General features: G+C 42.2%; 1 protein-coding gene across 1 annotated transcript in view; it reads right to left on the bottom strand.

The window, feature by feature from the left end:
• The window catches only part of LMNB2 (lamin B2), a 40,938-nt gene extending 26,467 nt beyond the window's left edge, over positions 1-14,471 (bottom strand). Inside the window, exons 1-2 of the mRNA XM_075611650.1 lie at positions 14,126-14,471; positions 7,976-8,112 (exon numbers count right to left, since the gene is read on the bottom strand). Of these exons, the coding sequence (XP_075467765.1) occupies positions 7,976-8,112; positions 14,126-14,341 (353 nt within the window). The 5' untranslated portion in view covers positions 14,342-14,471. The remainder of the gene's footprint in view (positions 1-7,975; positions 8,113-14,125) is intronic.
• Positions 14,472-27,596: the final 13,125 nt, after the last annotated feature.

Raw genomic sequence — 27,596 nt, 5'->3', positions numbered from 1 at the left:
GTAGGATAACTTCAGTGTTGATACTGCACACCTGGAAAAGGGTGGCTAGATATAACTGCAGCCCTGTCTGAAGTGACTGAGCCCTTTTGGTGGCTATTAAGTTGCAGCAAACAATTATTTAATTATAATAAACACAAAATAAAAAGTATTGCAGGACGGATAATCCCCTATTGCTTTCCCTATGTTGCCGATTTTCATGACAGAGAAGTTTTCCTTTTAACCCCATGTATGAGATAGATCTATCTATCGCGCCAACAAATTAAAACGCAAGGTTAAAAAATGATAAACTATGGGAATAAGTGCAACAGATAAATTATAACAAAGCAAAGGGAGACCCTGCCCCAAAGACCTTACAATCTAAGCCATCACCATTCATAAGAGAAGCAAAGAGGCCTGCAATGCATTCTAACAGCAAAATTTGTATATAATTAACTATTAAACCTGTGTTTATAGTAGGCACGACGGTGTGTGCGATTCCGCGAGCTGCGCAAATAAAGTAGAGAATCTATCCGGACGCCAATAGAGCAGGCGAGTGTGGGCGCGGTGAAGAGCTATCGCTCGGCAGATTTTTCAAAAGACAATTTTTATGTATTTTCGAACAGCGTCCGCGTCACGTGAGCGATTCAGCCAATGAGGGCGAAACAACCTGGTGATGCGTCCACCACACCTCATCGCCTCCAGCCTTAGTGCACCCACCGGGCGGCAGGTGCATGCGATGCCATGTGCTCCGTCGAGTGTCTACTCTAAACTCCACTTTATAGAAAGATTCAATCCCTGCTAATGTAACTGTTCTACTTATTTGTATCTTGAGAAAAACTAATAGGCTTTGCATTTCTCTGGGTATACTGGATTTAATATATATATGCAAAAAAGTTGGTAGAAGCAACCCAAAAAGACACCTAATGTAACCTTAGCAATGCTTCATGTATCGTTATTCTCTCTCCACAGTTAAACTCTTCCATGTTATGATAACACTTTCTCAAGGTAGGAGGTATGCTCAGTGCTGCATAGCAATGCCTTATATACCTAAACAGGGTGTGTGTGCATGAACTCCACGGCCAATCATATGGAGCTGAAGCCGCAAATGTAAACAGACTTTTCATCTGCCGATAATCAGTGTAATGAAGTATCATACCCCTGTACCATAGTCCAGTCTAGTTTGTAGAACAGGAATGATTCAGTTATTAATATAACCACATTTTTTCTGCAGAAGTTACCCACAGTCTCTTGTATACGGTTTATTTGTTCTCATAGAATATTGACTTGCTATCTAGTTGTATTAAAAATAGCTTGCATCTTGTCCATACCAGTAAATTGACATTTGAGTTGCTATTGCCTGTTGTCAGTGTGGTTAGCATAAGTTACTTATAACTGCGACACATCATTGGCATTAGAGACAGCACTAATCCTGCATTTCAATAAGTCCTAGTTTTACTAACTAGCATGGCTGTGCTATTTATTGTACCAATATATAGAACAATAACCATGTGGATGGGGTTTTATTATCACTATTTTTAGTGTTTCGTCGTGTTTTATTTGCAATATTAAAACGTTATTTTCTGTACTCGTGTGACCGAATAGAGGTCGACCCTATTCGGTGGGTTTGGCTATTTAAGCCTTCATGGTGGCCACGCTATTATTCCTAGTGTGACCTATCTTGAGTGCAATTATTAGGGGTTTTTATGATCTCTTATGATCATTTGTTTGTGTGTTTTTAGACCCAAAACATCCACAGAAGCAAAGCATGGAGAGGAGGGGGGAGAGAAGGGGGTGTGGGGGGGAGAGGAGGGGGGAGAGAAGGGGGTGTGGGGGGGAGAGAAGGGGGGTGGGGGGAGAGGGGGGTTCCTCACATCCAGAGCCCACAGACCTGAGTATGGGAAAAAGTCCAATGGTATTGCTGGATGTTTCAGCTCTCAATGGATGGAGTCTGCACCCTCATGCAAGCAGGGGGTGGTCACAGCTGCCCGAGCATTCGTCTTGACGCCTACTCTCAGTTGCGTGTTGGCGTCACCTCTACACCTCCAGGTAACCTGAATCGTCATACGACGCAAAACGCGTAGAGGTGATGCCAACACGCAGCTGAGAGTAGGCGTGACGACGTATGCTTGGGCAGCTGTGACCACCCCCTGCTTGCATGAGGGTGCAGACTCCATCCATTGAGAGCTGAAACATCCAGCAATACCATTGGACTTTTTCCCATACTCAAGTCTGTGGGCTCTGGATGCGAGGAACCCCCCACCTCCTCCCGATGCTTTGCTTCTGTGTCTGTTTGGGTCTACTAGGATCCTATTTTACTATGTTTGTTTGTGGGATGGTGCTCAGAAAGTGCTGGGACCGTATGTGATGGAAGGGAGCATAAGCTGGGTATAATGAATAAAAGTAGCAGTACTAAGCCTTAAAAGGGCATAAGGTACCCTGAAGGTTGGGGTGGGTTGTCCGAGGACACCCCCCCCTTCCTCATTGGGTTAGCCCCAGGTAATGTACTCACGATATTGCTTCTTCCCAGAGTCTCCCTTCCCGAGCGTGCAGCTGAAGTGGGATAAAGATTCCAAAAGCCAGGGTGTGCAGCGCACAGCAAAGATAGAGAGAGCAGGTCTTGCAATAACAGTCCTTTATTGATGGATCATATGGATGTGGGACAGCAGCAAAACTTCAGTTTTGCTGCTGTCCCACATCCATATGATCCATCAATAAAGGACTGTTATTGCAAGACCTGCTCTCTCTATCTTTGCTGTGCGCTGCACACCCTGGCTTTTGGAATCCTATTTTACTATGTAAGTTTTATTGAGTTAAGTTTATAAATGTTTTAATGATCTACGACTCATTGTGTTTTCTCTTTTTGCGCTTCTTTTTTATATGTATGTTCCGGTTTAACCCCGCTGATCACGGAATAATAGAAGCAGCAGAGGGATAACCGCTAACCGCTCAGTTTGGATACCAAGGGGCTTCTTTGGAACTTTTATTTTGCGCATTTTATTTCATTTTTCTAGAGTACAGGTAGGTGTCTTTTTGGGTTGCTTCTACCAACTTTTTTGCATACATATTGCTATTTATCCCTTGTGCACCATATTGGTATCAGTGGTTCATTGATCTGCAATAGGTGAGCAGTAGGTAACACTCCTTTAAATTTACACTGGATTTAAGCATACAGTATCATCTTTGTATCTGTTTGTTGGCTTCATAACTACTTCACAAAGAACAGAGATGGAAGGACAAGGTCTCATCAGCAAAACTGAGATGTAGTAAACGTGTTCTGCCTAAGGCTAAGGCCCCGCTCCCAGAGTCAGCGCGCCCGCACTGCAGACAGGCGGTGCGCTGACATACACAGACCGCGATATGCGGTCTGTAGGGAGCGGGAGGTGGGCGGGAGTGGGAGGTTTGACAGGGAGGGGGGCGTGGCTTGAGCGGAGGGAAACGCTACTCTCCCCCCCCTCCCTCCACGGACTCGGGCTGGAGCTGCTGATGGTAAGCAACACACACACACACACTCATACACACACACACAGACAGGCACTCATATACACACACACACAGGCACACAAATACACACACACACAGACAGGCAGGCACTCACGCACTCATACACACACACACACACACACACACAGACAGAGGCAGGCACTCACGCACTCAGACACATACACACACACAGACAGGCACTCACGCTGCTTTCACTCCACACTCCTCCCCGCTCCCCGAAGCCTCTCCTCCTCCCGAAGCCTCCCCTCCCCATTGGCTCACAGCCACACCACGTGACGCGTCAACGCTAGGGATCACCATTTTCTTGTGTCCCATAGCAGCTGACGCGCCACAGCGTGTAGTGCGCTGTGCCGCCAGGGGGGACCGGGACCGGCTTGGGAGGATTCCCCTGCTGGTGGGTGGGGAACTCGCGTGTGGCCGCCCGCGCCAACGAGCGCAGCGGGATCGAAGCCTAAGGCTGCGCTTATAAAGCCGGCGACAGCGACGTTGCATCAAAACAAATGCATTGCGTGCGCTTATAGTAAGCGCGACGCGATAACTTGGTTGCGATCGCTGGAAGTCACCTCAATTTGATTTTTCCAGTGAACACAGCCTGATGACACCGTCGCAAAAAGTGCAGCCTTAGGCTGCGCTTATAGTGCAGGCTACATTGACGGCGACGTGACAGGTGACATCACCAATTGCCAAAGTCGTAATTGAGTTTTTGCGATGTCGCTGGCTGCAAGGAGTGGTGACGTCATGTAGAGGCCATGTGATCGGCTTATTGCAGTTACGTGGTGCGGCCGTCGCAGTAAATATCAATCTATTTATTTCAGAGATTTTGGTCGCCGTGTCGTGCCCACTATAGGCGCACGCGACGGATTACATCTACTGTACTTGCTTTGGCGCTGCGTGCTGTTGCTGTAGCCGATACTATACGCGTGGCCTTATCCTGCATTTAACTATGTGCTTCCCCTAGTTTTGCCTAGTAGCACCGACTATGGGGAACAGCACCAGGAACAAATGTTTCTCCCCCTCCCCCCCCAGACCTGATTCTTTGGTATGCTCCAGTAGTTTTATAGTTTTACATTAACATTCATTAAAAACAAATATAACGTAAATTGCTTCTGTCCTCATTTATCCTTTTATCTGGATGGCTCTTAAAAAAGCAGGCTTGTTTTGTCAGTTACTTCCAGCTGTTGCCCTGACAGGCTCACACTCTTGTTTGACTGTTTGCTCTTTCCAGGCCAGTTAAGAATGCCTGCTTTTGTGGGGCCAGCGATAGTGGATTATGTTATGGAACAGCTGCATCACAGGCATCGGAAATGCAAGCCACTGGTATCAACACAGACAACAAATGCATGTGTGAAAGCCATAGCCACCTGCAAATGCACCTCAAGCAAAGATCCATGTCCACTGAATAAATATAACCGTTAAACTATCTCAACAGCTTAAATATTGATATTTGATGCACAAAAGTTCATTTAAAAACGAATTGTTTTTATGCAGAGCTGAAAGTGTATACCAGTGGTAATCAACAGGATAACTTAAAGACAGATAGAGATCCCCCTCTCAGCCACGAGTAGGAGCTTCTCCCCAACCCCTACAGTCAGCTGCTTAATGTCGACACACTGATGGATATTGTCCCACTCCTCTCTTTACAATGGGAACTACTGATTAGCACCGTCAGCTCAGGGAGTGGGGAGAAGCTACGATCCACACCAGCAACATCTACACTCGCACTGCACTGGGGAGATAGAGAGCTGCTGGTGTGGCTAGCAATTCGGGGGCAACAGCTAAAACCCCTAAAAGCAGCATGCGGCCCCCAGGTGGTCCACCAATGGTGTATACAAAGCACTGTATAATTACAGGCTTGCACATCTTACCAATCTACGCTTTCACTTCTAAGATTCATGTAACAAAGGAGGGAGAGGGAAGAGGTGGTATAATATCTTTTATTTGACCAACAAGTAGTTGAAATGTCACAAGCTTTCAAACCTCAGGGTCGGGGTTACTCGATGAAGGACCCAGAGAGTTTCGAAAACTTGTAACATTTCAACTACTTGTTGGTCCAATAAAAAGGTATCATACCTACTCCCTTTCCCTCCTTTGTTACTACATGAAAAGGCCAACACGGCTACCCACCCTTCTTTGCTTACTGTATAAGATTAAGGGACTTTGTAAAACGCAAAAGTACTGGGTCACCCAGTTCAGAGGCCCCGGGATAAACCTCAAGCCTACCCCAATGATGTGGTTCAATGGTCTAGCAGCCATATTGGTCCTGAAGAGGTGTATATTAATAGCAACTTGAAGTGTGATGGTAATAGAGGGTTATCACTACTTTCTTTTTTTTTTATTACCAAACTGGGATTTGTTTTGCAAAAACCTCCTCCTATTCTATTTATCTTTCTCAAATACATTCCAGAGAGCATCACCCCAAATGCTCAATGTCATTTTCAAATCATGCTCACCACCACTATTGTTTATTCCACTTTGACAATTGCATCTTTTTCCTGAAAAGAATTGTGAGTTTAAGGCCTTGTATATTCCTATTTCAATAAAAGACAGCAGAACCAGTAATAAGTTACAAGGATATTGCATAAACAAGTTCTACTTTGTTCAGAAAAATGTTAAAATTAAAACGTTCTGCCAATTTTTTTTTCTTCATCCTGATCCTGGTAGTGCAAACTACTGATAAAAAAAATATCTGGAATTCCTGGACAGTTATATTGTTCAAGAATGTCAGGTATTTTACATTCCTACTGAAAAGTACAGAGATTTTTAAGGAGGCAATGCCTCCAGGTACCACACTGTACTAATGCAAGTTATACGTTTAAGGGGTCACATCTAGGCAATTAATTCTAGTCCGAGAAAACAAAAAAATAGGCAACAAAATCTCTGCTTGTAGCTTGGTTAGATTAGTTTAGGGACACGATTAGATTGCTCAACTATTTACAAAAGTTTGTTTTCTGACCAGCTACACGCAATAACAAGTGTGTCATTGTGATAAAAGCTGCAGTCAACGCTGGTATGGTTGCAAAGATACTACTTTTAAATGTCATGCTTTTAGTTGGCTGATAATAAAGCCCTGCACCTTCCAAGATCAATAAAAGGCTTCTGTGGTATACAACATGCAAACTATAGCCAACAATAAATCCTGCTTTGCTTCTTTTTTTAGGGCTCGATTCAACAGATGTGAAAGTTTTCTGTACAAGATTTCTTTTTTATAAACATGTGTACTCTATGTCTGAAAAAACTAGTCTAAGTTAATCTACATCTAAATTAGACATGCATTGGAGATCCCCAGGATTCATGCCTACCTACAAATGTCTTGTAAAATCCTACAAGCGTGTATTTATAATAGGTACATTGCACAGACCTTGCACGCTACACTACATTCGTACAAAGAATTACTGTGTACACAGTACAGTCATGCTAAAGAACACTCTCGTCTCCGACAGATCCTCTAAACCTACCTTACCTCAAGGCACACAAAGCAGGATACAGAGGAATATGGTATAGAACAAAGATAACTTCAAACATAGAAATGAGACCCTCTTTCAAACACCTTACAATCAAATATGTTGTTACACTTGCAGATATAGGATGAATACCAATAAGTGTGTTGATTTAAAGAGCATAGCAAGCAATTGCATCCGGAATGTGTTGTGTTTCCATAATGAAGTAGCAGTTCCCACTAATAATGAATGACCATTTAGCTTAAAAAGTTCTCAGAGTGTTGCCCTTTTAAGCAGATTAGCAACCTCACGTCTAGTTTTTTCTAGCAACTAGTTTTTTCATGGCAACTTTGTTTATACTCACTTCCCCACAGCAGGCAGAGACGAGCCGTTTTCAATACAAAGTGTCTCATCAGAAGAGCAGTCTTATGCCAAGGTTGTAAGAGGAGATTCCTTGAAGTACAATTACTAAATTAGGCCGCGCGTATAGTGCCATTGATGGCGACGACACGACACGACAGGTGACGTCACCCGTCGCCACAGGCGAAAGTTATATTTCGCCGGGCGGCGGTGTCGCGGATTTCCGGCCATTTGATTGGTTCAAGGGCCACCACGAGGCGACAGCCCTTGAAAAATCAAATTTTGCCGGCTACCAGTTTTCGCAATGGCGACGTCGCTCCGTCGTGCTTACTATAAGCGCACACGGCTGCGGCAATGTATTTGTTTTCGGGCGACGTTGCGTCGCCAACACTATAAGCGCGGCCTAAGAAGGGCTTAGTAGCCATTTTAATTTATGTTTTGGGTTCTTTTTTTCAGGAATAAAATATACATCTTAAAATATCAGAACAGGGAAAAAAAAAATAAAGAAGTAAAAGTAGACACTGTACAGTATGGGGGGGGGGGGGGGGGGGACTTAAGAAATGTGCAGGAGAAACTGTTGGCTGCACCTGTTTTATTGCCAGTGTTGATATGCTCAGTGTAATATTTACTCTGCAGCTTCATGCACTGTGGAAAATGAGCAGCAAATGCTTAAGTCAACGCACAAGACAGCGCCTTACTTCTTAGTTAACTCGTCAAGGTCCGACCGGTACTTCCCGAGCTCAATCTGCAGTCTGGCTCTGTCTCGCGCAGTTTCATCCAGGACTCTTCGAGCGTCGGCAAGCTCCGACTCGTACAGGTTCTTTACTCCGCTAACCTAAAATAAAATCGTTGGGTGAATGAAAGGTGGAATCTTTCACACTCATGCATTTACTCATAAGCCATAACCATTATTTCCATATAGTACCTAGGCCCATAATCACAAAAGGGCGCCAAACATTGGCATGTCTTCGCTCCCATGTTACCCTTTTCTTTGAAAGGTATTTATGGGGCAAAAAATAGCCAAACAAACAAAGTGATTATCATAAGTATGCTTGAAAAATCAGTGCTCCTGAAGAATAGAAATAGATTAATTTTTCACAAGTAAAACAGTTGCTTCAAGGGTGGTTGACTTAATTGGATTCAATTAAACGGAAACGTGTAAAATAAATGTTTCCCTTTACATTGAACTGCCCCTAAGGACTAAATTGTTTTAAAAAGTTTCAGTCCATTCTATTAACAATAGTGCAAGGCAGGAAAAACTAAAAGCAAAAAAATGCATGTGTTAAACAATGTGAAAGATGTACCTGTCTCAAAGAGCTTCCAATCTAAATTATGTTTTGTTGCATTTCCAAGGAGGGAAAGATTAATCTAGCCCATGGAACGATTCTTTAGTGCCGAGTATGCAAAGACTTTATGGTCAGTATATAGGGGGACTCCACTGTACCAGTGCTACTATAGCGTGAGGTCTACCTAAATATCTATAGTCCAGCGGTGCACAAATTGGGGGGGGGGGGGGAGTAAGATTATTCAGGGGAGGCGCAGCGGTTGCAGGGGTCCCACGCTCTTCTCCCAAGGCATTTAAATTAATGCCGGGGGATCGCGTGACGCCTCTGCATCTTCACTTACCTTCTCTTCGGCATGGCAACGTGACGTCACCCCGCGACATCAGTTGACGCCAGAGAGGAGGTAAGGGAGGGGGGGGGGGCAAGCAAGGAGGGATGCAAGAAGGGGGGCGCACGCTGGAAATATTGCGCAGCACTGCTATAGTCTACCAAACTGTGGGTGTGGTCTACACTAGATGGCACTCTTTCAGTGGAAGTAGCTGTAAGCACACTAGAGCCCATGCAACTGCGCGCACAGCACAAATTCATATAAGTGCACCAGTCCAGCCATGCGACGCGCACGTCAGAGTTTTGAGCAGACAAATTTTTTTTTAGATTTTTTGCAAATTACCTCAATTTTGTTTTAATATTGTAGTTTAGGTTGTAGTAATTATGCTTCAATGAATAAATGAACTGTTTAATATTGTAGTTCGCTATAGTGTAATAATTTTGTTTTAAATTGTAGTTTGATAGACCTGATGCTATGGTGTCAATTTTCCAGTAGACTTCATGCTATAGTAGAAACCGAGTAGAGCATGACAACTTAAGAGCACATTCACGTCTCAGGTAGGTCCTCTTAGATAGGGGTACACAAACAGGGGGGGGGGGCGCACAGCAATTACAGAGGTCCCACTCTCTTCCCCAAGGCATTTAAATGAAATGCCGGGGGATCACGCCAGGCCTCTGCAACTTCCCCTACCTGGTCTCCGGTGGTGTGTCACCATGGCAACGTGACCCCCCCCCCCCCGGCGTCAATTGACGCCGGAGACAAGGTAAGGAGGGGGAATGGGAGCAGTGCAGAAAGAGGGCGCAGGGTGAAAGTTTGCACCCCCCCGTCCTAAGGCCACCTTACCTCAATCACTCAGCATACAATGTTTCTACGGCAAACAGGGATTCTGAGTAATGACATGCTAATAAGTACCCAGAGTGTGTCACTTTATTTCTTATCCACTTAACATGGATTCAAAGAGATTAGTAATTTTAGTCACACTAATGTGTGGCAGTATTTAGACGTGTCAATACCAGTGTTGGGAAAACTAACTTTTAGGCCTCGTCCATGCTGACGGCGCACGTGCGACAGAGAGCCGTGACGTGGCGCTCGCAGCAGGGGCGATTCCTGGCCTGCACTGTTGCGCAATGGGGGCGTGGCAAGGGCATGTCTAACTTCACATGCGTGGTTCACCTTCATTGGCTGAACCGAGCATGTGACCAGCCCACCACGCGACAAAGACAAAAAATGTTGCCTACCCACGCTCACGTGCGTGCGCATTATGGACGCTCCGATCCAGGTACATTGTTTTGATTTGCTCGATTCGCATGGATGCAGCCTCGGACGTAGTACAGGAAATGGAGCGCGACATCATGCGCGCCTGTGCTCGCCGAAATCTGTGGCTTGCAGGGTTGCGTGATGGAGGGAGTGGCCTACCCGTGAGCGGTTCGCCCTCATTGGCTGAACCGCGCGGCAAAGACAAACATGTTTTTCTCGCCACACATTGGCCGCCCACGATGGACACGTGCATTGGCCTCGATTAGTTTCTAGTTGGCCTCAGTAAGTCTGTCCAGGAAAATAATGTCTTGCATAACAAAAGTGGTAGATTTGCATTCTAAATTAGTATACACATACACAAAGTTCCAAGCTAAAATTATGCAATTTATTTACACCATTTAAAAAACAATTAGGCTCCCAAATGTGACCCCATCTGGCAGACTCGTGCTAGTTTCAGTGATCTCTGAATGACAGCTGAATGGATATGTTATGCATGGTTTAGTTACGTCACTACAGTTATCAGAAATGCAATATTAAATAATGTTTGTGATATCAAACGCAGTTACGTGTTTGTGTGTGTGTGTGAGTGAAATCAGTAAATGGTTTTCTACTATTTGCTAATGCAGGGGTGTGCAAACTGGGGGAGTGCGGCAGTTAGAGGCCCCACGTTTCCGCTAAGGCATTTAAATTAAATGCCGGGGGACCTAAAGATTTGGAAGGTTTTACAATCTTTAATGTTTTTCAGTAATGAGACCACGTGACATTCATCAAAATTGTAATCTTAGCTCTGTTCTTTTGTTTGCAAAATAAATATGGTGCCTTCTCCGGTCAAACAAAAACTGAAGTAGCTGGTATGCTTGACTCGTGTTCCCAATAAAACTGTTAAATTAAAATATGGCCTAAGTCTACATAAAGGAAATTATAAAAAGTTATAAAAATTATATATATTCTTTGACCCGCTAATTTGTCTGCACATTTGAAATGTTGTGAATTAAAGGACAAAAAAGGAAGCATCTGTACTTCTACACTTGTACAACAGATGGCACTATAAATTCAGAAGACAATATTCAAACAGTATTCAAAGAAACACACGGAGGGATATGAGCCAGCAGATTCTGAAAACATTATCCGTTTAGGTTACTGTTAACGCGGGCATCATATCAAGGAAAAGTTCAATGTCAGAATTACATTTACTCAGAAAGTATTTGTGCAGAAATTAAGAGTAATTCTATATAGTCCGAAGCGCCCGTTCCGGGAACTTTCAGTTGAAAATTCCAGTACAGAAAAAAAAACAACAAATTTTCAGACTTTATATGTGCAATGTTATTAGACCCCATCAGGTTTTTTGTGTTAGAGCAGCGGATGTATGAGATATCTCTTCTAGTAGAGTCTACAATAGAATACTAGTGCATTTTTTAATTAAAAAAAACACAGAGGTTTAAGAATAAATAATTTGACATTTAAGTCACATTTGTCAGAAATTAGATATCTGACATCTGTCCTACACCCAAAAGCGCCTAGTTTTCATTGGTACAACGAGACAATAGATTTTATTTTACACGAGACTTGCAGGGCAGTCGTGGAACAAAAGCAAATCTGAAGCCACATCCCTCCTCTCCCTTCCTCCAGGAAAGCACGCGATTCTACCCAATGTGGGGCCAAAAAGGGTGTGTCAAGATCACAAAACTAAACCCCTGCTCACTGGGGAAAAAACGTTTTACCACCAATCAAGAAAAAGTGGCAACAATTACAGAATGTGAAAGCTGCCACTTGAAGCAAAACAATCATTTCAAATACCACACTTTTGTAGAAACCTTAGTTATTCCATAAACGTACTGTTCCCATCCTCAAATGTGGTTCTTGAAATGTAGCTGGTGTTTTATCCACCTCTAATTTAAAGGAAGGTCGGTCTCTAGAGATCATTTATAAATCAGCACAACTCAATATAACTAAACAATACCCTTCTGGAAATGGGTTCATATTTTAGAGATCTAGAAATTTAGGGGCTTTTAAAATCGGTATGAGAATTATAATTTATGCATCAGCTGCAGAATACAGTGAAAAAATGTGCCGACCGTGCTGTACATAGATTTTACAGGGGTAATTAATGCCTGTTCCAAAGAGTTTACAATCTAATTTAGGTTTAACGGGGAAATAAAGTAACTTGCCTAAGGACCGTGGTGGTGTCGCATAGGGATTTGAACCGGCTTTAAAGTGTGGAGGGTTATTCAAGGAAAAAGACCTGTCGTTTTGAAAATATGCAAAACAAAACCTAAATATTCTCCAGCTGACATAAAACCAGTATCCCAGTTTCCAAACAATTTTCTGGGACCAGTACAGTGGTTAGAAAATTCACACGCGAGTCGGAAGCGCCTTGAAGGGAACAATCATATTTTACAATGTGCATTGTATTTGCAATTGCATGAAAACAATCACTTACTGTATTTAACACCTCTCAAACCTTATTATCCAAATTCTGGTGTCCACCAAAAAAATACTCTATAAATTAGCTGACAGGTACAGAAGAGAACAAAGCAAATGTTCTGATGGGAGCCCCAAAGGTTTCTGGGAATTAAAACAAAATATATATTTCTTAATCCCTCACATAAGAGACTTCCAGTATCATTCACCCTTTGTTCTGAGAAAGAAACATGTCAAAACCTTGTCATGTTGGGGCAGGAGACTGGCGTAATAAACACATAGATTAACGATCCCCGATCTCATGTGCTATGGGGCCTTTTCCGAACATTACCACAGTAGGATAACCGGGATCATACAAGCCAATCCTGAAGATCCTTTGTTAGGATCACAATAAGCTCCTTGCTTTTTTGTCCGGAATTGAACAGGACAAGGGGCTTTCTATACTAACCGGATTCCTATTCAGCGACAGGCCATTTCCCAAGGAAATACATGTATGCAAGCACATTTCCGAAAACCTAAACACGGTACGGAGCAAGCGATTACATACATTTCTCAAGCATGTGATACAACTGTACTTTAACCACTTTGCTGCCAAAGGTGGTTGGTGCATTTCTGAGCTGCTTGCTATGAAGTAGATGGGATGCTCATAGCAGCAGAGAAGATGATCAGTATCCATGACACAGAAAGTATCTCCCTTTGCCCTCAAGACACCCACATTAACTACTCGCGCCTGTAAAAAAAAAAAAACAAACAAACAAAAAAAAATTTCTACTTACAGCACCATATTATATGGTGAAACCCATAGAACAGGGAAAATATTGTTTTTTTTTTTTTTTTTACATACACACATTTAGGATGCCGTAAGTGTTGGTCGCCACAGGCGTAAAATTATATAAAACACACGTGTGACTCCAATGCATATGCTGATAAAAAAAAAAAAATTATAATCCCTTAAACACAGTTGTGCACAGGGGTGTAAATTGTATCAGAGTAACACAATCACTATGAATCATACGAGTCTATGTAACAAAGTACAATTTTTCGGAGGTCTGACGGGACCTACAAACCCCCAATTTCCACTCCTGAAATGACCCACAGTTCATCCCTTTACCACCTTTCAGAATATAGACACCCCCATAACCTAGAGCACCCCAATCTAACAGGACTTTCTAGACCCCTTACTCTTGTAATAGGATCTGAGACACCACTCCCAAAGAACAAGTGCAACCCACGCCTGACAGGACACAGAACCCATCCCACACCTGACAGGACACAGAACCCATCCCACACCTGACAGGACACAGAGAACCTACCCCACACACCTGACAGGGTTTAAAGCACCTCCCACAAGACATGGAGACCCTAAATTCCTTGATAAGAGAAAGAACCCCCCCCACACACTCCTCCGACTCAAAAGTAATTAGGGCCCACCACACGTAACCGGACCCTCAGAGACCCCATCACCTGACCGGACCCTCTCAGGTAAAACTCTCCGCCCACCTCTCCTGCCAGGACTTCCCCGGATCATGCCTTCCCCGGATCATGCCTTCCCCTCTCACCTCTCGGGTGGTGACCTCCTCCTTCTCGGAGATCTTCACCATCAAACGGTCGTTCTCCAGCTCCAGCGAGCGCACTCGGTCTATGTAGACTGCCAGGCGGTCGTTGAGGTGCCGCAACTCTTCTTTCTCCTGCAGCCGGGAGATGCGGGTCGGTGAGAGGGGGGTGGCGGGGCCCCGAGGGGACTGGGCGGCCGCCGAGCGGCTCGGGGTGGCCATGCTTTTTTTTTTTTAATGCAATTCGGTGTTCCCGCCAAACAGATACAATTACAATCGCACGACGACGGCCGCCTCGCGCGTCCTTTCTCCTCGGGCAACGGTCAGTTCATTCAATGGCGGGAGACAAAGGTGCCAGCCAATGGGGGGAAGCCGAGGCAGTGACGTCTCCCCCATCACGTGACTGCACAAGTCCAAGATGGCAGGTGAAGCCCGGGGAATGATAGTTACTCGCGCTTTGAATGTTGGCAAACGGCCATCTTCCTAGAGCAAGTTGTTTGCTGTGGGAGTCAGTCACTGCCTCTCCTGAATAGGATCACTAGCGAAGACTTGTCTCACTGTCATTCTCGGTGCTAAGTGTATTTATATATATAGACAAAGATAGCCTTTTCTGTAGAATATTGAAAGCAATGATGTTTGGCTATTTTACACTACATATTTACTACCTACATGTGATACAAAAGATTATTTTTAATTGTGTTTACCTTATCAATTAAGCTATCAATAAACAATTGTGGAATATGGCAATATTTTCTTATGGCAGTTTTTGTCATGTTTTACTTATATTTTGACATATATGAAATAGTTAATATCTAAAGTCTGTCTGTACACACACATTATAGATAGTATTCATGTTTTTTGTTGTATTTACATACATCCTGTTCTTAATTTTTGAAAATCACAATATAATTTTTAAGCCACAAAAAAGTTATATTTCACTTTACTTCCACAAAAGTTTTTAATTCATTAAAAAAAAAATATATATATATATATATATAATATACATATACATACACACACACACACACACACACACACACACACACACACACACAAATTATGGTGGGTAAAAAAAGTGGCAAAAACCCTCCACAGTAACGCGTGTGTGTGTATAAATATATATGTACTTCAGTATTAGGTGATACCTTTTTTTATTTGGACTAACAATTTATGTCCTAGATCAAGCTTTCAAGAGTTCTCTTCCTCAGGTCAGCAATACTGATTAACAAGGGAATCTATGGCTAAAACAAGGGTTAGGAAAGCAGAAAAAAAAACAGATGTACTGTAGATAAGGTAGAGAAAGTGGTGTTTTGAAGACATTAGAAGGGTAATAAAACGGTGACAAGGAACAGCATGGAGGAGGAAGGGGGGAATGCTGTGGGGGGGAGGTGTGGATATGAACATTGGCAGAGAGGCAGGCAGGATAATTACAAACAATTGTGATAATGCGGATATGGGGCCTCACACACATGTAGGCTGCACTTATAGTGCCCGTGATGCAACGTCGCTCGAAAACAAAACAATTGACTCTGTCGCCAACGCTTATAGTAAGCGCAACGGAGCAGCGTCGCGGAAAAAAATTTGGTAGCGAGTTAAATTTGATTTTTCAGAGACTGTCGCTACATGTGACAGTCTCTGAACCAATCAATCACCCTATCGCCGAAAGTTAAATTATAACTTTCGCAGGTGGCGACGGGTGACGTCATCCGTTGCAGACCCTATACGCGCGGCCTATGTCCTCCTGTTGTGGTGTCAAAGAGTCTTATCATTCTGAGTTCAAATGTTTTCCGTTCTTGGGTGCGTTTAAACATTCCATTGAAGATTTTGATTTTTAAATCATTTATGGAGTTATCTGGGTTTGAGAAATGATGTCCCACTGGTGAGCAGTATCTTCCTTCTTCGTGGCGTTGTATGGAGTGTCTGTGCATATTCATTCTGCCTTGAAGTTTTTGGCTGGTTTCGCCAATGTAGCATCCTTGGTCACATTTGTTACATTGAATCATATATACAAAATTCCTGGATGTGCAGCAGTATGATACTTTAACATTCTCACCCTACCTTATCTACAGTACATCTCTGTTTTTTATTTTATTTATTTTTCTGCTTTCCTAACCCCTGTTTTAGCCATAGCTTCCCTTGTTAATCAGTATTGCTGACCTGAGGAAGAGAGAACTCTCGAAAGCTTGTCCTATGACCTATATTGTTAGTCCAAATAAAAAAAGATTGTCCTATGATCTATATTGTTAGTCCAAATAAAAAAAGATGTCACCTATTACTGAAGTACACATTTATTCTGTACTATCGCAACTGGACTAACACGGCTATTTCCGTTATATAGTGATTTAGAGGTATCTGTACCATTTTTAGCCAAGCTTAAGGCCCGGGCCATAGAGGTGTGGGGAGAGCGGAGGCGCGCTGACGCTGAGGCTCGCCTGCTTCAGTCAGCGCGATTGCACGGACTTGCAGGCGAGCCAGCGTGCGCGAAGGGAGCCGGGGGGAGGTGGTTGGAGGCGGGGCAGTGACGTCGCTGGGCCAATCGCCCGCGACGCACTGACGTCAATGTCACGGCGCCGTGACGTTGACGCTGCTGTGCTGTGATTGGAGGTTTTCAGCTGACAGCGCACTGAAAAACAGCTTGGCGCTCGGCTGAAACCTCCAACTCGTCAGCACGCCTGCGGACGCTCGCATGAGCCCCCTCTCAAAGCATCCTCATTGAGGATGCAGGGGCTCAGCGCGGAGCGTCCGCACGCCTCAGCACGGCCTGTCCGTCTATGGACTCGGCCTAAGGCTGAGTCCATGGTGACTCAGCCCGTGCGAAGGCATGCTGAGGCTGAGGGAGAGCGGGTGCTTTCCCTGGCCTTGGTTAGCGCGCCGTCCGAGGGCGTGTCGGGCCAGTGACGTCATGGAGCTGGTTCGCCCTAATTGGGCGAACCGCTCACGTGACCAGCCCTGCGCTCCCGTGAGCGCTTGAATCTAAAATTTTCATAAGACCCACACTTCCGCACGCTTGCGGAAGCTTGCGCGAGCCCCTGCTAAAGCCGCTCTCATTGCGGCTGCAGGGGCTCACTGGTAAGCGTGAGCGCACCTCAGCACGGGTCAGCGCTTAAGGGCTGACCATGCCTGAGGCCTAATAATCACAAACGAATAGATGATACCGTTCTGTGGCTAACAAAATGCTTTTATTTGTGCGAGCTTTCGAGATACACTGATCTCTTCTTCCGGCGATGTTACAATGGATAAAGCAAGAAAGTTTTTTTACTTAAAAACAGTGCATCTTGGAATGTATCTGACATATCCCTCCCCCTGTGCAGTATGTGATTTATGACTTTAGGTGTTAAATGGTCCCTGAATGTTAGTGGTGTGTGTGTGTGTGTAAGTGTAAATATAAATTTATAAAGAGCCCACAATGTATACAGCGCTTTACAAAAAGGTGTGTGTGGGAGTGTATACCAATGGTGTGGGTAGGTGTAGAAATGTAAGAGGGTGTTGCATTACTATTAATGTGTGTAGATTGTTTGTGGTCCCTATTGGTATATAGGGATAGAATTACATTGTGTATTTGTATGTGTAAGAGACAGCTGTGTGTGCATTCATATAGCGCAGTATGTAAAGACATGGCCTTTAGCTCTCATGGGAAGTTCTCGTGTCAGGGTAGTGACTCATGAAGCTGCGGTCTCGGTTTAGTCCACCGCTAAGTGTCCCGAACAGTTGCATAAATTGGTATTCATGCAACCGTCTCTTTCGGTGTTACAAGATTACCTTGGAGTATGGCCACCTTCAGATCGTTCATCTTATGGCCAGAGTCAGAGAAATGTTCACTGACAGGACTCTCTTGTTCCGCGTGTGATGCTGGGGCGATGCAGATTTATTCTCTTGTTAAGCCCCTGTTTAGTCACTGTCTCTGTGAGTGGCTCCTGTGGTCCCAGAAAGTATCTGCAGGCTAAAATCCCATCTTCGTGGGGAATGTTTGTGTAAAGTAATTCTACATCCATGGTTGCTAGTGGTGTTGCTATTTTAGCCTGCAGATACTTTCTGGGACCGCAGGAGCCACTCACAAGACAGTGATTAAATGTATTGAATTTATTCTGACCCATAACTACTTAACGTTTGGAAATGACACATACCTCCAGACAACCGGGACCGCTATGGGCACTCGGATGGCGACACAGTATGCCAATCTGTTCTCCGCAAAACTGGAAAGTGACTTTCTTTCCACCTGTCACTTGAAACCCCTTACATACCTTTTGGTACATCGATGACATCCTCCAGATTTGGACCTCTGGTGAACAGGACCTCATACAGTTCCATGATAACTTCAATACGTTCCACCCGACGATCAACCGCAAACTCACCCATTCCCCGGACAAAGTATATTTCCTAGACACCACCATTAATATAAAGAACAACCAACAACAGACTTCTGTATCCCGCAAACCTACAGACAGAGCCAGCTATCTGAAGGACAACAGCTTCCACCCCACACACACTAAGCATGCAACCATCTACAGTCAAGTCATACGATACAACCAGATATGCTCCGACACAGCAGACGGAGCCCAGCGGATTACAGCCTTGAAATCGAATTTCATAAACCGTGGATATAACCACAGAACTGTAGACCAGCAAATCCACAAAGCCACCAGAATACCAAGAAGTTATCTCCTTTAATACAGACATAAAGCGACAAGCGACAGGGTACCTTTGGTGGTCACATATAACCCACACCTAGAAGCCCTACGCAAGATCGCCAGGGAACTACAACCCATTCTCCAGGAAGATACAAGACTGCAACAGTTCTTCCCTGAAACACCCTTATTATCATACAGACAACTTCATAATCTACTACATTTATACCCATGTCAGTTCTGCCATTGGTTAATTAAAAGATTTTAACAAATTTCTGGTAGGTGGATTTATACCAATCACAACGGTCATGGCTGAAGGCAATTAGGGAAAGCATACTGTTTATCTTAATACGTTAAATAGTTTCATGATAATAAAAACTTTAATAATTAGCATATAATAAATACTATAATATTTAAAACTTCATGCAAAAAATCTTCAATGCATATATAAAAGGTTAAATGAAGAATTGGACATTTGGATCCTCATTCATTTAGTATAAGAATAATAACAAAATAGGTGAGAGATAAAGAAGACTCAGATTTTAAACAGAAAATAAATAGTAAGATACAGATAACTAGAGAAGGCAGATAGATCCAAATATGGTATAAGGTGGTCCTTGTGGAGCTATTTTTATTTGATAAGAAAAGCTCCTAAATCAATGTCCAATTATGCCCAAATGGTACCAAGGTTTTTAATTTGTGGATCCATTTTGTTTCTAGTTTTGACATTGGATTAACCAAGTCACCACCTCTCCAATTATGCCTCAGCAAATCTATACCAACACATTTAATGCCAATGGGGTTCTGATCATGACACTCCTTAAAGTGTCTTGATAGATTATGTTGCATGCACCCCTTTTGTATATTGACAATGTGTTCCGCAAATCTGAGTTTAAGTTTTCTTGTTGTCCGCCCTATGTATTGTTTATTGCACGGACATTGTATAAGATGCACTAAATTCACAGAATCACAATTGCTAAACTTGTCTATAATAAATTCTTCTTTTGTATGGGTAGAGAAGAATTTTTTAAGTTTGTTTAGTCTCCTTCAAATTAATTTTGCACATTTTACAACGGAGACATTTAAAGAATCCCTTGACATTTATAAATTAATTTGAGTTACTTTCTGTATTACTTTTCAAACAACTGGGTGCAATGCATTTTTTAAGTGTATTTGCTTTAGTGTACACCACTCTTGGTGTTGGTGGAAGATGGGGGTGCAGAACATGATCACAGAGAACGAGGTGCCAATGCTTAGTCAAAACTTGTTTGATTTTTGCTGACAAGGGGTTAAATTGTGTTATAAATGGTACGTCTATTTGATCTTTACCGTACCGGAGAGTTATATCTCCATCCTTTTTTAACCCTTTCAGTAAATCTTTTCTATTCAGTGTTTTAGTTTTTGAATATGCATTGTCCAATATTGATTTTCCTCATCTCTAACTTATTATAAGATTTAATTTTAAATTGATTTTTTGTAATGGTTGCTTTCTGCTTCAATGTAGTTTAAACAGTTAACAGGTTTATGACATGTTTTTGTGCAAATGGAACCATCTTTAACATAGATTAGTAGGTCCAGAAATTGTAGTTCAAGATTACTGTGCTTACTAGTTAATTTTAAATTAAATTAATTATGATTGTGTTCCAAAAATAAATTTAAAGAATCGTGATCACCACACGAAATAATAATATCTATGTACCCTTTATAGAGCACTAGATTTGCGCCATAATCGTTATTGGCACCGATGTTCTGATCTTCCCAAAGGCCCATTAATACATTTGCATAACTAGGCGCAAATCTAGTGCCCATAGCGGTACCAGAGATTTGAAGATAAATATCATCGTGAAACCAAAAAAAGTTATGTGTTAAAGTGAAATGAATACTCTTAATAAGAAAATCAATCAGTACAGGTGAATGTGCTGTCTAACTCAAGAAAGTGTCGTGCTGCCTCACACACTTGTTCGTGGTTAATAACAGTGTATAAAGATGTTACATCACATGTGACTAGTATGTGATTGTCTGACCATGTGATGTCTTCTAATAAATTATGTGTGGTGTCTCTCAAGTGGGATTTAAGATCTTGAACCGGTTTCTGGAGAAAGTAATCTATGATGCAGAAAGATTTGAAGTCACAGATTGAACTCCCGAGATAATGGGTCTCCCGGGAGGTTATATTGCATCCTTATGAAGTTTTGGTAAATAATAAAACACAGAAAGTGTAGGTTTATTAACAAAAATAAAGTCAAATTCATCTTTAATAATATTTCTCTTTAATTCTATAGTCAAGTGATTTTCTAATTCTAATAGAAAACTTTCCGTTGGATTCTTAGCAAGTTTCAAGTATATTTCTGTGTCATTTAGCAATCTTAAGGATTCTGTGATGTAGTTGTCTATATCTAAGACAACTACTACACCTCCCTTGTCAGCTGATTTTATAACTATCATTGTGTCAGCTTAAAGAGATTTGATTGCTTTAAAAAGGTTCAGCATTCAGATTTGGTTTAGTGAATTTATTAGCCTTCTCTAGTTTCTCTAAACCTTCTCTGACAAGTTTTTCAAATAGTTCCAAAAAAACACCCTTTATGTAGCGTGGGTAAAATATTGATTTCTTTTCTTGAATGGTGTATGTGGACTGTTAGTTGGAGTAGTGGGCGTGGAGAGACATTAGAGCTGTCTGAATGTACTTGTTGTTTTATAAAATACTTTTTAAGGGATAAGTTCCTCACAAACTTCCCTACATCAATATAGGTATCAAAGGCACTAAGCCTATTGGAAGGTGCGAATGACAGTCCCTTACCAAGGACCTGTCTTTCTTTAATAGAGAGTACTCTTTTACTTAAATTGAAAACACCCTCTATATTGGGCTCTATGTCATACTCCTTTTTGTTTTGTTTTTGTTTTTCGTCCTCCTCTACTTTCTTGTTTAATGATCTTTCCATTTTCCCCATTGATGGATTTGGGATGGGTATGATCTTGCTCTGTAATTCTCTCCTTCCAATTAGCTTCCCGCCCCTCTCTAAAAAAAGCATGGATGTTTCTAATGGTGTATATTTGTTATTGGAGAATAATTTTTTTAATTCATTATTGTCAGGAGATTGCTCTGTTACCTTTTGTGAAGTAGAAAGTAGAAGCAGACACACGGTCTTATTCAGCAGTGAAAGGGTTTATTGTGCCAAGAAATACTGATCTAATTGTGCATTCCATTCTTCAATTACATTTGTATTGATAATGTCAACAGTTGGTATTTTAAACAGTCTTAACCCTCTAAGGATTCTTTTTGTGGCAATATATTGTTTTAAAGTTGTCACATCCCAATAATCTTTAAGATCTTTTATGAGCAATTTTTCAAGAGTAAAAAAGTAATCAGACAATTTGTCTTCTACCAATAAGGGCATCTCAATCAAATTATCATCATCAAAGCTGTTGACAGAGTTAAAACTGCTCATTGCTATCAAATTGAAAATACTCGATTGATATGCTTCCATATCTACTTTCTTAACCATTGGTGGATGCTGCAACCTAATATTGTGTGTGAATATATTCGTTTAAATATCAGGTGCGCAAAAACATAGGGATAAAGAAAAGATTCAAAAACCACAATATCAATGATATAAAAAGCATCCGGCGCAATGTAGAAATATAATATTTTAAGAAATAAGGGTTTATGACTGTGTAATTTAAAGAAAGATTGGATACTTATAGATAATCCTAAGTGTTGAAACAGGGATAACACCAGTATTAAAATAGTATACCAGTATACCAGTATTAAATAGTATACCAGCAGACAAGCAACTTTGTTGCATATACAATAGACTCACTGTGAAAAGGATCAAGAGAAGGAATATATGAATAACTCCACAATGTCTTTATCACTGCACATGAGGAGTTCAATATTCTTGAGCTTTTTGGGACATTCGGAGTCTTATATTGTGACCAATGTTTCTTAATGTCTCAGTCAATTGGGAAAGGGGACCTTCACGCTGCTGGCATACGCCTTCTGATATAGTGTGCCAGTTAATTGGACACAGCAGCGCCCCGGCTCAGTGCCAAGTCACCCTCCAACCCCACAATAAACAACATATATAGTAAATAAAACCAGACAGCACTCTATACCTAAGGACGAGGGCATAACACAATAATCTAATATTTACAATGCTTAAAGCTGCAGTTCAGTCTTTTTTTTTTTTTTTTTTTTTTACTTCAATAGTTTTATGTGTGCAATCTCTAATTACCTAAAGAACTGTATAGCTGCAGGTCAATTTGTTCTCCATGTATTGATAGGTCGAAATTAGGTGACATAATTAGTGAAGGGATCTGTTTATATTCTGCTTGTCTGTCAGTGGAAACTCATGAATATTCATGAGCAATCCTGCACTGACATGTGCTAGAGGGAGGGCAGGGCTGACAAAGGGGTGTGCCAGAGCTTGTGACAGGACATGAAGGGGCTGTGCTTTAGCAAATGGCTGTTAAAATAGAATACAAGAAAATTGGTCTTTAAAAGTTGTTGTTTTTAAAACAGAAAATGCTAAAAGTATTTTTTCTTACTACAGAACTGATTTATTAAAAAAAACACACATGCAGGATATTGACTGAACTGCAGCTTTAAAAAATGGTATATGAAAATAACAACAAATAATGGTATATGAGAGGTTAATGAAAAAAGAAAGAATTATAAAGCTAAACGAGAAAAAGTACCAAAGTAAATACACCGAAAATCTTTTGGTACTGAGCCCAGGGTCAGTGCAACCACTAGGCGACTTAGACGGTCGCCTAGGGCAACACATTTTGCAGGGCAACACATTTTGCAGGGCGACGGCAGCAGAGGAGGACGGCAGGAGGCAGCGGCAAAAGAAGACAGAGGATCGTGGGAGCGGAGCAGGCCGGCAGAGGAGGATGTCCAGGTAGGAGTGCGCCCCAGCGGCCCGACCCGGAAGTCTTCACTGTCTGCCGCTGCTACAGCACAGCGCCTCCCCGGCCATCCTGCTCTGCTCCTGCGGTCCTCAGTCCTCTTCTCCCACCGCTGCCTGACATCCCCTTCCTCTGCTGCCCTGCTCCTGCTGTTCTTCGTCCTCTTCACGCACCGCTGCCCGCCGTCTTCCTCCTCTGATGCCCTGCTCCTGCCATATCCACCTGAGGCCACAGAAGTCAGGTAGGTGAGAGGAGGATAATGTAGAGATGGGGGGGACAGGAGAGGAGAAGGAGTGGGTGAGAGGAAGAGGAGAAGGGGTGGTGAGAGCGAAAGAGCAGAAGGAAGGGGTGATAGAGAGGACAAGGAGGGGGTGAGCGGAAGAGGAGAAGGAAGGGAATGAGAGAGGAAGCAGGGGAGTGAGAGGAAGAGGAGGGGGATGAGAGAGAAAGAGGAGGAGGAGGTGGTGAGAGAGGAGGAGAAGGGGGTGATTGAGGAGTGGGAGGGGGTGAGTGGAGGAGGGGGTAGATAGGAGGAGTGGAAAGGGGGTGAGCAAGGAGGCGGGAGGTGATATGAGAGAGGAGTGAGGGGGGTAAGTGAGAATGGGGCTATAATAAGGTTTGCCTAGGGTGCCAAATACCCTTGCACCAGCCCTGACTGAGCAATTGAATATTAAATGCTATGGTTTGGCTATTACTGAACCTTGCTCCTTAAGAAATCTTAGGTGCGTGCCATCAGGGCTAGGAGCCTTATTTACTTTAATTTTATCAAGCGACCTATGCTCTTATTCCTTACTTATCTCATTGTTTATTAATATAGAGGTTGTGGCTTCCCCTTGTAGCACTTTTTCTTGCAATTGATTCTTCCCTGGTAAATACAGAGGCAAAGGAAAGGGTTCTTTGCAGTAAGGGAAATTACAATGTGGAATTCATTACCCATGGAGACTGTGATCCCAGATACAATAGAGATCTTTAAAAAAAATATTAAAAAAAGGACATCTTTTAGGAAAGGTAAACATGGGAAGGATGTTGATCCAGGGAGTAATCTGATTGCCAATATTTGGAGTCAGGAACAAATATATCTTTCCCCTTATGAGATATTATTCAATTATATTTCACTGGGGTTTTTGCTTGTCTTAGGCAAGTTCTATAGTGCCGTGCGGACGCGGAATTTCAGTTGGCTGGCGTCAGTCAGCCTTTCTATAGAAGGGCCGCGCGTGCGCACGGCAGGGAGAGGGGAGCCGACAGACAGTGGCGAAGATGAAGAAATTAATCTTTTTGCGCCGCTACCTGCGCTCAAGTGTGTGTGTGTGTGTGTGTGTGTGTGTGTGTGTGTGTGTGTGTGTGTGTGTGTGTGTGTGTGTCTGGGTCAAGGATTGTAAAACAAAAAAAATAAAATATTTATTAAACTTTTTTTTTTTCTTTAAAATAAATCTATCTAGGACTTACTTTCACTCACACAACCCATGCACACACATATACTCACACATACACACACATATACACTAACCTGCAGCTCCCGGCTCTATATACATGAAAAGCATGCAGCACGTGCAAGCGCGTTCGCATAGGAACGCACGGCCGCATGCTGTATTGAACAGCCCTTACTCTGGATCAAAATACTGTAAGTACAAATACAGGATAAGTAACTGTAGTTTAAATTTAGCATAGGTTGAACTTGATGGACGTATGTCTTTTTTCCACCTCATCTACTATGTAACTACGTAACTGTAACATGCATATCTAACTGAGGAGACAATGGAGAGGGCATATCAATAGCTGCAGTGATTAAGATTTTTTATTTTATTTATCTTTTTAAGAAAACCATAATGCGATAGACAGAATATCTACCAAACAAGTAGGAGATAACCAGTTTGACAAATTTGACCTAAAATGGAAGATGATTATAAACTCCTTTACCCAGCTAGAAAAGAATAAATTCAGATGTCACCCGAGATAAGACTGTAAACTGGAATGGATGGAAATCCCAGTAAAGGAAACAGAAAATAAGGAGAACGTCCTGCAACAAAACACAACATATCATAACATGACAGATTATAAATATGAAAAGCCTTGTCTAAGTCAAATACAAATACGATATTCAAAAGAAAAGACGGGAGTCACAAGCAAGCTATGAAACAAGGTTTGGGTTAAATGGTCGAGATATTAGATCAAGACCAGGTATAAGTTCGGAAAGAAAAAAGAAAAATGGGTATCGCAAATATGTATTGAACTATGTACATTATAGGATGATCTATGTACATGTAAATACAATATGCTACAATGAAATGTTTTGCAATGTATCTGTAAACCACCTAATAAAAAGATATTTAAAAAAAAACATAATGGTGGCCATCTTTAAAAAGAAAAATATTGCATAATTTTAATAAGAGGCCACAATGGAAAAGAAATAGTAAATGCAGCCTGTAGAAAAAAATATATAATAATACAAAATATATATATATATATATATATATATATACTGTATATATATTAACCCTTTGAGTGCCTCAGTTGGCCCCTCCCACACATCGTAAAACATGTGGCTGCTCCTCAGAGTGATCACATGATTGCGACATCACTTATTACGAAAAAGGAGAACCCCTGTTCCATTTTCCTATGTGCCAGATCACGTTCTTCACTTGATCTCCCCTAGAAAATGATCTACACAAGCCCATGACATAGCCACTACGCCACGGGGCCCCTGGAGTGCCAGAACCCATAACTAAGTGACTACATCATACTGCACTCAAAGGGTTAAAGGACCAAAATAATCTTATGGTATGTGTAGACCTGACGTGTGACTATGATTTGGAGTCAGTCTCACTGATTTCTAGCACCAGCGTCTCAGACTTCAATGGAGTTTCACTGATACCAAGCCACACTTTTCCAATAAAACACCATTTATGTCAAAACCCCTCAAATCTCACTGAGTTGACATCTCTCCAGCTTCATGTCAAAGGTCACCTTTAAAAAAAAAGATACATATAACTATTTTTAATCATTTGTTTAACATTTTAGTATCCCCATAGTACAGTAACAAAATAATGTGGTGGGTTTTTACAATTTTCACCTAATCTCCCCCTTTGTTGATCTTTCAGTCTACAATGTTACCACTTATTTGTATTTGTTTGTGCAGTAACTATGCTACCATTGCTATCCAAAGCCAGCGCAATAAATATTAGATCAGATTAAAATGACACCACGTCATCCGGTGACATGTAAAAACCCATTCATGTTTCACAGTAAGCAAATGAGTAATACTTTCATTTTTACAGCTATTCGGGTTTTTTTTCTTCTTAACTGCATTGCTGCCGGGTATTAAAAAAAACCCTGTCTCCCTGTGGGACAGCCAGTAAGGACACCACGTTTCATTTAAAATGTTTGAAATGACTGGCTAGGAAATCATAACCCCCACAGTTCAAAAAATGCAGCATGACGTCACCCTGCATCGTATCAAACCCTGTTCAATAAGTGGGAACGCCCCTCTCCGGTCCCAGCTGTGAGCACACTGGGGCGGGAACTATCATTCCCATGATCCTTTTGGGCCGAGGAGGGAGGCGTTGGGATTTGAAATGCTGGGATTGCAGTTTTGCTAAATCAATGTTGTTGATGCAAATCTGTGTTTGAATCTTGGCGGGGTTTTTTTTTTTTTTTAGCAGGGACCTGCTGTAAATAGACAGCTGTAAAGGGCGGGGAGGATTTTGGCTTAACCCTTCCAGTGCTGAAGGCTTTAATTCTGAGTGTGTCTCCTAAATATGTATATGATTGTAACAGTCATATAAGAAAAAAAGGACAGTTCTATAATGGCAGCTGTTTGTAACGGTATATAAGCATGTGAGGGTGTATATGTATAATCTGTGTGAGCATCAGGTTCCGAATGAGCGATCGGCAGATATAAATAGCACATGGCACAATCCTTCACTGCCCGAGGGGCCAGTAATGCA

Source organism: Ascaphus truei, chromosome 8, assembly GCF_040206685.1.
Source record: "Ascaphus truei isolate aAscTru1 chromosome 8, aAscTru1.hap1, whole genome shotgun sequence".
NCBI lineage: Eukaryota > Metazoa > Chordata > Amphibia > Anura > Ascaphidae > Ascaphus > Ascaphus truei.
Note: the sequence above shows the minus strand (reverse complement) of the source record. Positions and strands in the feature narration are given on the sequence as shown.